Here is a 12,296-nt window from a genome sequence, read left to right on the forward strand (position 1 = left end):
ATGAACTATTTGTATTACAGAATCACTAATGTCATTGCCAAGGTTTTTCAACAAAGCAGTTGGAAACAGGTTTAGTGGATTAGAAGAGGAATTCATTTTACCTATAATTTGCACAATTTCAGTACTGGAGATGTATGAAAACGTATTATTAATGGGCTAATGTCACATACTGGAAAATTCTTATGTATACCTATCAAACATTTGCATGAAATATCAAGTCCCCATGTACATGCTAAGCCATAAGCATGTTTGTAATTAAAAGTCAAACTAAGGAGTTGGGAAACCTAATATGTCTTGCAACTCTGGTTTATCAGCTACTTGAAATATATATTTTTTTCTGTACACTTTTTTGTTCAGAGGCTGGGGCTTGTATTCTATGTTTTTTTTCTCTTTTTGATGGAGTGTGTACTTTTCTGTTATTTAAAATTGGTATAGCGCTTATCAGAATTTCTAAGCAGTTTCCAAATTCACATTCATAAAATCATCAAAAAACATAGGAAACCACAGATATACAGTACATAAACATTAAAAGAGATAAAACATTATTAAAACAAATACACACATAGTTTAATAAAATACAAAATCTCTGCACATCCAATTTTACAACTGTTAGTTCCCAGCTAGTAATGCTTGTCTGCCAAGTTGTAAAACCGTATTCAATAATCCATTTATTCCATAAGCTGTGTGATTTAAAAATTTACCTTATACCTATGAAATTAGTTTAAAGCTTCCTGAAACAAAAAACCCTTAACCATTTTCCTAAATTTTAGAAGTGAATTCTCCTCTTTTAAAAGGACAAGGCAAGAGATCCACAATTCATGACTTTGTACATAGAATAACCGTTTATGAGATTCATCCAATCTGACTACTCTATGTGAGGGAACATCCAATAAACTTTGTGAAGCTGATCTCACAGGCCTAGATAGTTGATAAAATTTAAGGAAAGCATTACAACTACAGGGCGCAAGGCCATTAAGACCTTTACATTTAAAATTCTGATGATGGTTTTTAATCTGCCAATTAATTGGCAACCAATGATAACCCCGATTTTAATGGCCTATATGTTGGCGGATTGGTGTTCTGGACATCATTCTGGCGGCCAAATTCTGAACATACTGGCGGGCTCTGATGGCGTTCTGTGAAAAGCCAAGATACAAGGCATTGCAATAGTCTAAGGAAGACATTACCAGAGAATGCACTACAGTTTTAAGGTAATTTTCGTTAAGGTACAGGTGGAGTCTACATAGCATATGAAGCTTGTAATAAACGCCTTATACAAACTTCTTGGATGTGAGGCTTCAAAGTCAAAGAAGAATCCACTTTCAAAATTAAATTTTCATGATCTTTGACAAATTATAAAAAGTAAAAGGCAGAAATGCAAGTTTTCGTTTTCTCGCTGTATAGTTTTAGAAAGGTTTTAATTTTTGTAATAAAGATACTACACAATGTCATTGCTTAGAGATATGACTGTGTGAAGCATGAAGGATGGGTGTGAGCATAAGAGAACATATGCCTGTGTACGTACCACAAGTGTAGGGTTTCCCAAACCTGTCCTTGAGCCATGCTTGCATGCACTGGATCTGCAATGTATACGGTTTCATGCATATTCATCGTGGTTTGGTGTGCCTCCAAGACTGGGCTGGGAAACGTACAAACGACTAAGAATGGGGAAAGGTAAGACTAGAAGGGACGCTACATGAGAGAGTCAGGCTGCTGATGGCAAAGTGGTTTTAAAAAGACAAGTGCCACGATCCCCTGCAAAGAAAGCAGTGCCATCTTTTAAATGCGGCATTAGCCGCAAGACGACGCAGTCAGTAGTTTTTAGACAAAAGGAGGTTGTGTCACCTCTCTCTCTCTCATGACAGGAGAATAAAAGAGCAGGGCTGGTTTCAGCTAGCTCAGCAGGTTTCTTTTCCCTCTCATGCCCAAAAGTGACAAAAAATCGTGCCCAGAGACTATAACATGAGCTGCACAGCTGCAGCTAAAGCCTTTTGGAGCTACTCTGGCCATGAGCAAAACTAAATATATTCAGGGGTGAGGGCTCCAGAAAGCAAATAAAAAACAGTGAGGATGTGTGGATGGAATAGAGGGGGCATTAAAGGTCTCTTGCGCACAAACATTTTTCTTCAAGTTGTGTCAGAGTTGTTTGTTTTGTTTTGTTTTTTTACTCCTGTACTGCTCTGGTCGGCACCTTTGATAGCTACTATTCAACAAAATTCAAATATCTGGAGATATCGGCACCCTGGAGCCCCCCAAAAAAAGACCCCAGATTAATCAAACCTAAAACATTTACAACGGGTGCAGGAGTTTCAAGTCTTTACTTCTGACGCTGTAAGTCACGAGAAAGTCTTGGAAAGTTTTAGGACCGTAGGTTCCCCCCCCCGATAGATTCGCTTTAAACCGGGAGACCGTGCCTTCAGAGAGCGCGCGCAGCAGATCCGGAGATTCTGGACACGGCACGGTTCCCTCTGCGTGCGAGCATCTCGGCTGCATGCAGAATAACGTGCACTGCCGCAGATCAGAAAGGGCGGCCCGGGCTGCCATCTGAATTCAGTAAGAGATGAGAAAGCCATGATACTGCAGCACAATACCAAGAACGCATGAACAGTGCTCGCTGGTGGTGGAAAACACTGGATGAACTTGCATAAAAGGTAGGGTAAAACAGGTACAGCTCTTAAACATCTCGGTATCTGGACCGACTACTCTACGAACGTCAATAACTCTATCTCAGAAGGGGTGGAAGCCTCCCGGCACCCAACATTAAAACTGGACTACCATACAGATTATGGAATGATTTAAACATGTATCACATGACACTTGTAAGGCAGTGAAGTTACCGTACGACAATCTTTAATGCTCCAAAATACACACATCACGGGCTGGCACTTGAGTAAAATGGACATTTCAGCTAAGACAAGGTGAGAACACACAGAGTCAAGCTGCCATACCAGAGTAACTTCTGGAATCACCTTGCCCATCATCAAGAATGCATTTCTTCCTAGATAGTGTGCGTTCTTTAACATCTAGGGAAAATTAGGTAGGCTGAGCAGAAAGAGGAAAATATGAAAAAATCTCATTATCTGACCCACCACCTGGGAATAAATGCCATTTCGCCTGCAAAACTGCTCACTCTTAGCAGCTTTGAACCTGCTCCAGCTAAATAGACTATAAATGAACATGTCTGTAATGGCCTTGATTAGTTCTATAATTTCTGTAATGCAAGTTTGCTAGTGGTCGTGCTTTTAAAATACAAGTCATGTACTCTTCTCCGTTGACAAGCAGGCATGAGTTAGCCAGAATGCGCGGATGCTATTATCCAACAGCACCAACATGGACCCAGCTTTCAGTAAAGAGACTTTGTTGAGCCTTTTTGGGGAGTCTGCATGTGTGTGCACTGCTCTACAAGCCCCTCCGTCCTCTCTCTGTCCAGGCTATCACACACACATTTCTAGTCTCTTACTACATTTTGTTCTCTGGCTCTTTTGTTGGCCTAGGTTTTTTTGCTGCCTCCTTTTTGCTTTTCAAGTCACTGCCTCAGCAGCTCCTCAACAGAACTTTTTTTTTTTTTTTTAGTAATACTGAGTGTGGGAAATGGAGAAATCCAGTGCCAAGAAGACTTTTGGTTACAAGGCCTGCATCTGAGGGCACCGGATGTCTATCATATACTCTCATTCAGTTTGCCATTGCTGTCTGGGGCCGGATGATGGACAACTGCTACAGTTGAGATAGGATGTCCCTATGGGTGCAACACCATGCCTGGAAAATGCAGGCCCTGCAGAAAGGTGCAGTCGGGCTGCTCCTCATCTTGGAGAGAGGTGTTGACAGACTCTGTGCAGAAAATCTAAGTGAGATATCTCTCCCCACCTCATCGAGCAAGCTTCCCTCCATCGTCACATGGCATTGGCTCTCAAATCAGTCTCAGATCAGGGGTTGAACATGGCGCAGCAAAGAGCTCCTAGGAGAAGTGAGGAATCCCCCCCTCTGGGGCTCTCTCTCTCTTAGCACTGAAGAAGCCTGCATGGTCCTCTACCGTAGTGGAGCTAGCCTCAACCCCAAGTTGGGAAAGGACTTCCCTGGTGCAGGTGCCATACTCATTCACAGTATGGAAGGTCTGCATTGTGCCAAGCCACCTCCTCTATCCAGACCTAGCGAGGCCCAGGGCCTGTCTGGCTCAATGGTGTGGAGCTCCTCCACAGTACGGCCTTGTCATAGTGGAGGGCCATCTCCAGTGCCATCCATCAGATATGGTGCCAATCAGTGGGAAGCCTCAGAGTCAGCCACAGCTACAGTTACTACTGCAGTCCCACTTGGTGCCACTGATCTTTAATGAAGAGGAGCCAAGCTGGGTCTTTGAAGAGGAGGTCTCTCTGCCAACTCCAGTGTAGAGGATCCCACAGCCAGTGGGAGCCTAGCCGTTGGAGCTTCTTTAAGTATTTCTTCACCTTTTTGAACCCCAAGGAGTGAAGAATGAGGTTGGGCCTCTCCTGCCCAATATAGGAGAAATCTTCCTTCATAGTAGCACTGTTTTAAGTCCCCCTTTCTCCTCCAAAGGCTTGTGCTTCACTTCAGGGGCTTCCAGAGGTGGGAGTAAGTCCCCCTACCTGTTGTGGATTCACACTGCTCTGCAACCTCTGGCTTGTGGCTTTGCACACATTATGGCTAATTCATGTATGCTTGTCAGAGAACGCAAGTTTGTTTACGTGTGATCGGGATTTCTCAGTAGATAACAGGATGAATTCGCCATACTCAATACCCACTTGCCTCCTTAGAGAGTCAACCACCTTGCTAACACTGAAGTTTTAGAAGAGACTGAGAGGCTCTAAGGAGTCAGAGCCCACATGGGGAAACTCCCACACATGCTCTGAGAGCTGGCTCCATGTGGGCACCGTCAGATGATGTCATTCCATACGTTATAGCTAATTCATCTTGCTATCTATTTAGAACCCTGTTCTAAAGGTAAGCAAACTTGCTTTGCCTCCAGCAGGAGCCTGCTGAAAACAAGGTTTTCATCATAAATCTGTCTTTCCTGGATCAGCAGAGTTAAAGAAATACATTTTTAACGTGGCACATGCACCACAGTGTGAACAGTTATATGAATACCTGCACACAACATGCAGGGAAGCATTCAACTTGATACCCAGCTATTTCTTTCAAGTCTTAAACAGAAGATATACATCAGTCTCAGAAAGATCTTTTTGGATTGCTCATTAGCACTCTAGAAAACCTAAAACTGAATCATAGAAGCAATAGGTTAAAACACAGCAAAAACATACACACAGTGGTCCGAACTTAAAAAGAAAAGTAATGCTTTAATATGAATGAAAAATATTGCACAACTTCACATAATCTGTCTGACTTGTTTTCTACAAAGAAAAGTTCACATGAACAATCAGATGACCAAAAAAAAAAAAAAAGAAAAATTATGGTTTGACAACAGAAACTAATCTGCCAATTTTCAACAAAATTGTTTGCTGTGGGCTTCAACTCTGTAAACCATTGGTCAACCTTATGTTTTTGGACATATATACGCATACACACATCTCACCCCAGTGTACTGTAAGCAGGATTTCTTGGTTTACACATGAATTCCAAGTCAACCATATAAAACTCTCTCAACTTCACTAATCAGCTTTGGTCAATGCGAGACCACATTTCGGTCAACTAAACTAACATTTTAATCCGTGCTGAATTCGTACAAGTCATACGGTTATTCTGACCGATTACTGGATGCATCAATTTGTTTCTTCATTTTTTTTCTTTTATAACGGGCATACCAAACACATGAAATCAATGGAATAAGACAAATGGCTTATAAAGACTAGAAATGATGACTCAAAAGGGGTCATAACTGATTTTTTTTTAACCATCAGCTCCGAGCTAAATGCAGAAAAATTGCTGCTGCGTTCATTTCAAGAAAATCCAAAACATGCCGAGGAAACAAAATGGAACAACTCTGCCAAATTATTCCTGAGCATGACACGAAGCGTGGGCAACTCCAAGACAGGTTCCTCCAGGCCAGGTGCTGCTGCTTGGGGCTCTCGAGCTAGGACATTGCTGCCGCATGCAGGGTCTGTACTTCCCAGGAGACACCGTTTAAAACGTGGAAAGCATCTACGGTACGTTTTTGCTTACATCCAAGTCCAATCCTGTCTGGAAAACCTGGACGTAAAGCAGCAGGCCTTAACATAGGAATCTTCTTCTCAGGGCTAAGACGCATTTATGTTTAAGTTCTGATAACCTCAAGAGAACAACAGACGTGAGAGATGCAGCACCTTTCCAATAAGCTCTTGTGAAAAAGCAGCCATCAAAACCCCCGTTCATTTTGAGAGCATAAATAAAACAGACAGATTTTTTTTTTTAAGTTTGCCTCCACTAAAATTTGGTGCTTGACGCACAGCGGTGCACATCAACATGATCATGAGAATCGGTGATATCAAAGTAAGTTTCATCGTCTAAGCATGAACGGATGTGAGACTAAAAAAAAAAATACACAGAAATGAAGCAAAAAAAAAAAAAAAGGTAAAAAGAGTAAATACACAACTCACTAATTTTACTTTTTTCCCAGGCTTTAGCGTCGACACTAAACACGCAGTTATAGAAAAGGGATCGTGCGTCTCACAGCTTGCTGGCAAACTTAGAGAGATCGCGTTATACTCTGCATAATCCAAAAACTACAAAACAGAATATAGCACTTTTAAGAGGTTATAAATAAACTGGTTTTTAAGCGTAGAGCCAGCCCCAACCATAACAATAGACGATTTAAAAAAAGACCTAAGGCAATGAATTCCATTTCCAATGGAAAAAAAAAAAAATGTGCAAATAAGCTTAAAACTACTTCTTTGTGCCAGTGTTATAAAACGTAGCTTTTAATAAAGCCTTGACCCCAATGCCTGCACCTTGTGAGGAGGCTCTGAACAGAAAGCCATTTTGTCTATGGAGGAGGGGGGAACCACCCTCCACCGTGCTTTATAATGAAATCTGACGAACGCAGCTCCTGTCAGCCCCGGTGGCGCTTTCACAGTTCCTATGCTGAGCACGGACCAGCTTTCCCAAGCAAAATTCGAGTTTTAAACCCCGGGTCAATGCTTTATAGAAAAATACTTCCTCGTTTATTTTTTCCTTTCCAAAATAATTTGTTTGTTTTTTTTTCCGGTATTTGTAATCATTTATTCAGGTGGGGGTTTTTTTTTTTTGTTTTTTTAAACAGGAAATGCACTCTGTGCCAGAATTTCGATTCCTACGTTTTTGTTTGTTTTTTTTTTCTTCCCCCTTTTTGACTCTTTGGGCTCAGTGACAAAGATTAAAAACCACAAAGCATGATGGTTTCCAGGGAGTGTCAGCTTCAGTTACTCTCGTAGGAGGAAAGCAGAGCTGCATCCACAGGCTCCATACAGGAGGGGCACGTGAAGGATCGCATCAGCCAGTCGTCTATGCAGTCCAGGTGGTAAATGTGCATGCAGGGCAGGAACCGGATGGGGTCCCCATACACAAAGTCCAGCATACAGATCACGCACCTGCAACAACACAATGGCGAGGTTAGAAACCCAGTGAAACATTAAAAAAAACCAGGTCAAAAATCATCCCTTGGGTTTTGGATTTAATTCCTCGCCTTTCTGAACCCGAGCTCAAAGAGAGAAAGTCTGGTACAGTAGGTAGCTCCCTGTCCCAGAGAGCTTACAATCTAAGGGGGTTATTTACTAGACTGCGGTAAATGTCTAACCGCAGCGATAATGCTCAGAATCTCTAATTCTAAACCTTATCCACTCTCCAAAAAACCCAGACGAAATGCAAATAAAAAGTATAATCGGTGCTGACCCCACCCTGCCAAACTCCACCCCCCTTTGTGTGGCAAACGTTACCCCCCACATTTCCCCCCCCCCCCCCCCCAATACTTTCTGTACGTCCCTGGTGGTTCAGTGGGTCCCACAGCAGCCCCTGGGGCTCTGGGTCCAGCCGTATCATTTTGAAATTTTCTTCTATCGCAGGGGATGTGAAAGTGTAAATAAAGCTGTAGATAAGGTTCAGCCAGTTTGTATAGGGCACCTGGATTTTTAGAAGGCATACATATTTATTTTAAATTTTACAGTTTGGTCATTTCTGGGTACAGTATGAGCGTAGGATGGGAGGAGGGAGGTATCAACAGATCCCCTGGGGTTTTTACACATGGGATGGAGAGTAGGGGGTGTCTGCGGGTTGCACGGACCCTGTGAAAGAGGGTGGTCCCTGGATGTGGGGCCGCCATAGCATGGATTACCTTGCCGTGGTATTTTACCACCGGGAAAAACCCTGTTGGATTTATTAGACTGAGGTACACAGTACCTACCGCAAGTTAGTGAATTGCACGGAGTTTTCCTCGGAAGGCTTAAAAAAAATAAACCCCTAAGCTTCTACCTGAGGCAATGGAGGGTAAAGTGACTTGCTCAAGGTCACAAAGAGTGACAGTGGGACTCGAACCCTAGTAACCCTGGTTCTCAGCCTGCTGCCCTAATCACTCTTGACCTGTGGACATTTAGAGATCACAAGAGTGCTCTTTGCTCCCTTGTGGACTTTAATTCAGTTAGAATATTTTTAAATCTATGTTTCTGACTGCTTCGGTTTTTCACCTGCATTCTTGCCGAAAGAGAGCGGCGTCTGCCCATTGCATTACACTGCTCGATTCCTGGGGCTTCCGCATGGCAGCTAAATATCCCCACTACCTGGTACTGTGAACACGGAGGCCAGGGTATCTTCTGTGCAGAGTCCAACCCAGCTATTTCTCCCTCCCGCCGCCACGTCCTGTCTCATTCTCTTCCAGCGATTCCTGCGAGCGCTGCCCAGTACAGTTTACAGTGGGGTTATCACGGTCGATCAATGGACACCGGAAGGTGAATCTGACTCTTCCACAAGATCCACTCAGAAAGCCATCAGAATCGTTACGTTCTTGAAATGAACTTGCATTGGAAGAGAGGAGTAATGGACGACTATCTAGGACAGGATACTGGGGGGGTTAATAGCACACCAGTAGCAAGGCCCCTTTCCTCCCAGTGAGCTCTATTTATCACTGCCCTTTGTGGCCTCCCACTCAGTCAAATTGTATCCTGATGTTTATTTATCATTTAATCTCTACCCAGAGATCCATATTTGGGATCTGCACTTTTAAAACCCAAGTGCAGGTCCTAGATCAGGTGCACAAGCAGAATCGCCTTAACAGTGCATTTCAGAATGGCTCAGGAAAGAGATTACAGCATCAAGTCCTCTTACCAGAAACGTGCACACAGACTATTTGTGCCCGGATATAAATGCAAAGTGATTCTCTCTTACAGGAACCTCAGTGAACAAGCAGCTTCAGAAGCTGTCAGTGACGAGATCTTGTTTTTGTACGTTACTGGGCTGGGTGTTCTGTAACATTTCACAGAAGTAGGGCTTTAGATTTTAGGAGTTTATAAATTATAAAACTGAGTTTATTTTCAAGCTAATTAGGGGTTCTTGGAGGGTAGGAAACTAAAATTGCTTAGCGGTGATTTTACGGCACAGGAAATATTGCAGGGTACACTTTCTGGTTGACTCAAATACATAAATGCGTGCAGCTGAGGAGTCGTCAGCAAGGGGGGGGAGGGGGGGAAGTCACAAACAGAGTGGAGGATCCATGGCAGACAAGGAGAGGGGTGAGAAAGAAGAAGAGGAAGTGGGGGTTTTCCAGTGTTTATTCTACAGACTCCTATTTTCTTTTCTTTTTCCATTTGGGGTGTTTTAAATCTGTGTTTAATCAGTTATAAGCTAAAATCAGAAGCCCTAGGCAGAAGTTACACCAATCTTTTAATTCTGCTTCGAAAGTTATGCTTCTCCAACATCTATTGATTCAAGGGAAACCTTGTTTGGTGGTATATTTTGTACGGTGGCTCTGTTCAAGGATAACCAATTTGTAGTTATCCTTCTCATTCGCCCGTGAATTACTCTTTATTATTCATACTTTAATATTTATTATTTTTTCTTTTTATTTTCTCCTTTGGTTTTTGCTTATAAAATCCCTTCTCCCTACCTTGCCTATCCGACCCACTTGTTTTATTCTTGTCTTGAGATACTTATCAAGGCTGTCGCCTCTGTTTCTTCTCATGGGTTCGGATCTGCCTGCCCGACGTTGGCCATGTTTCGGCACCATGTGCCCGCTTCAGGCGCTGCGGGGAAGAAATGGCCAACGTCGGGCAGGCAGATCCGAACCCATGAGAAGAAACAGAGGTGACAGCCTTGATTAAGTATCTCAAGACAAGAATAAAACAAGTGGGTCGGATAGGCAGCTAGGGAGAAGGGATTTTATAAGCAAAAACCAAAGGAGAAAATAAAAAGAAAAAATAATAAATATTAAAGTATGAATAATAAAGAGTAATTCACGGGCGAATGAGAAGGATAACTACAAATTGGTTATCCTTGAACAGAGCCACCGTACAAAATATACCACCAAACAAGGTTTCCCTTGAATCGATAGATGTTGGAGAATTATTAGTGAAGGGAAAGAGGTTAGTTGGTGTATATTGAAAGTTATGCTGGCAAAACTGCATGCACACAATTCCACCTGCTATTTGTCTGGCAAACAAACCTTTTTAAAATCAATCCCAACCCCGCCCAGACTCCACCCCCCCTGGTAAGCTCTCTTCTGCATGTAGGAGTACAGGCAGACGCTCTAACCCGGGCTGCTTCTGTGGGTAAAGCCCCCTTGACCATTTCTCTGTCTGTACATAGCAGCACTGAATTTTGCTGGCACTCTTGCACGCTAGGACTCGAGGCAGGAGAGCTGTGGCAGACTCACTCTCTAATCTTTTTCTCCGATCCGTCTCTTCCGGGGTCGTAGACTCCTTTGGGCAAGTGCTGTATCAGCCCTATCCGTTGCGCTATCCTGATCTGCTCCTCTTCCGTCAGCTGCGTGGCCAGGCGGGTCTGGCTGGGGGTCGGATGATACACAGGAACTGGGACTTGCTCCTGCGGAAACAGAAAAGGTAGTTACCGTGACTCAAAATATGCATTGCCAACTGTGGCTTCATGTCCTAGATGGCATTTTAGTAGTGTGGCTACCCTTTGACTCCCTTCAGATATGTAGAAATAAAGATCAAACAAGTTTTAGACGGTAATTTTTAAATTATTTTTTTTTTTTGGAGACATCAGATCAGTGGTCAGTTAGGAATCTCACAAGTAAAAAAAAAAACAAAAAATAGTTGCATACATGGAGGAGGATGTCATGAAAAGGACCAGCTTTAGGTTTTACCTAACAAAACCCACTGCAAAGAGAATGTGGGTGCTGGGGAAGCAGGTCTTGCTCAATTTGCTTGGTAATCTCCACCCTTCCAGCATGTAAATCTCTTCTATTTACTTATAAATTACATTTATGAATCATATTTACAAACGGCAAAAACAACAAAATACATAGAGGACCAGCAAGCCTGACGTTGGTGCTGAGCAAAATGGCAGACGCTATCCTTAACAAAATCACCGGCCATACAGGCAGACATGGCTTGAAGGATAGATAAAGGGGAGCCAGCTGATAGTGTGTATTCGGTTTGTCAGAAGGCATTTGACAGAGTCCCCCATGAGACATTGCTCGAAAAATTAAGATGGCATGGGATAGGAGGCAGTGGCAATTCCCTGGTTAAGAGAACAGGAAACAGAGGGAGTCAGTTCTCCAAATAGAGAAAGGTCATTAATGGAATAACCACAGGGCTCGGTATTTGGACCTGTGCTGTTTAACACAGTCAAACGATCGGCAAAAGTGAGGTACTCCAATCTGCAGAGAACACAAAACTATTCTAAGTTGTTAAAACAGCAGATTGCGAGGAACTGCTGAAGTATTTTGTGAGACTAGGAGATGAGGCAACTGAGTGGCAAATGAAATTTAATGTGGAAAAGTTCAGTTATGCACATAGGGAAAAATGATCCCAACTACAGGTACACAATGCTGGGTTCCTTATGAGAAATCACCACCCAGAAAAAGGACCTTGGAGTCCTTGTGGAAAATACATCGACATTCTCAGCTCAGTGTGCGGCGGTAGTTAAAAAAAAAAAGAAATAAAATGTTGTTAGGAATGATCCCAAAAGGAATGGAGAATAAAATGGAAACTATATTTCCCTTGTATGGAGCCATGGTGGGACCATACCTGGAGTATTGTGTGCAAGAGAGAGAGAGACAGTGGTACTAGAAAAAGGTACAGAGGAAGGCGACAAAATGATACAGGGAAGAGCTCAGGTTTCCTATAACAAGAGACTACGTAGGCTAGGTCAGCTTGGAAAAGAGAAGACTGAGAGGAGACACGACAGACGTGTATAAAAAC

At 42.8% G+C, this 12,296-nt stretch overlaps 1 protein-coding gene across 1 annotated transcript in view; it reads right to left on the reverse strand.

The window, feature by feature from the left end:
- Nucleotides 1–3,529: 3,529 nt before the first annotated feature.
- RNF11 (ring finger protein 11) overlaps nt 3,530–12,296 on the reverse strand; it is a 47,939-nt gene continuing 39,172 nt past the window's right edge. The window contains exons 2-3 of the mRNA XM_029617794.1: nt 10,784–10,953; nt 3,530–7,514 (exon numbers count right to left, since the gene is read on the reverse strand). Coding sequence (XP_029473654.1) covers nt 7,343–7,514; nt 10,784–10,953 — 342 coding nt within the window. The 3' untranslated portion in view covers nt 3,530–7,342. The remainder of the gene's footprint in view (nt 7,515–10,783; nt 10,954–12,296) is intronic.

This window comes from Rhinatrema bivittatum, chromosome 10 (assembly GCF_901001135.1).
Source record: "Rhinatrema bivittatum chromosome 10, aRhiBiv1.1, whole genome shotgun sequence".
Classification (NCBI taxonomy): Eukaryota; Metazoa; Chordata; class Amphibia; order Gymnophiona; family Rhinatrematidae; genus Rhinatrema; species Rhinatrema bivittatum.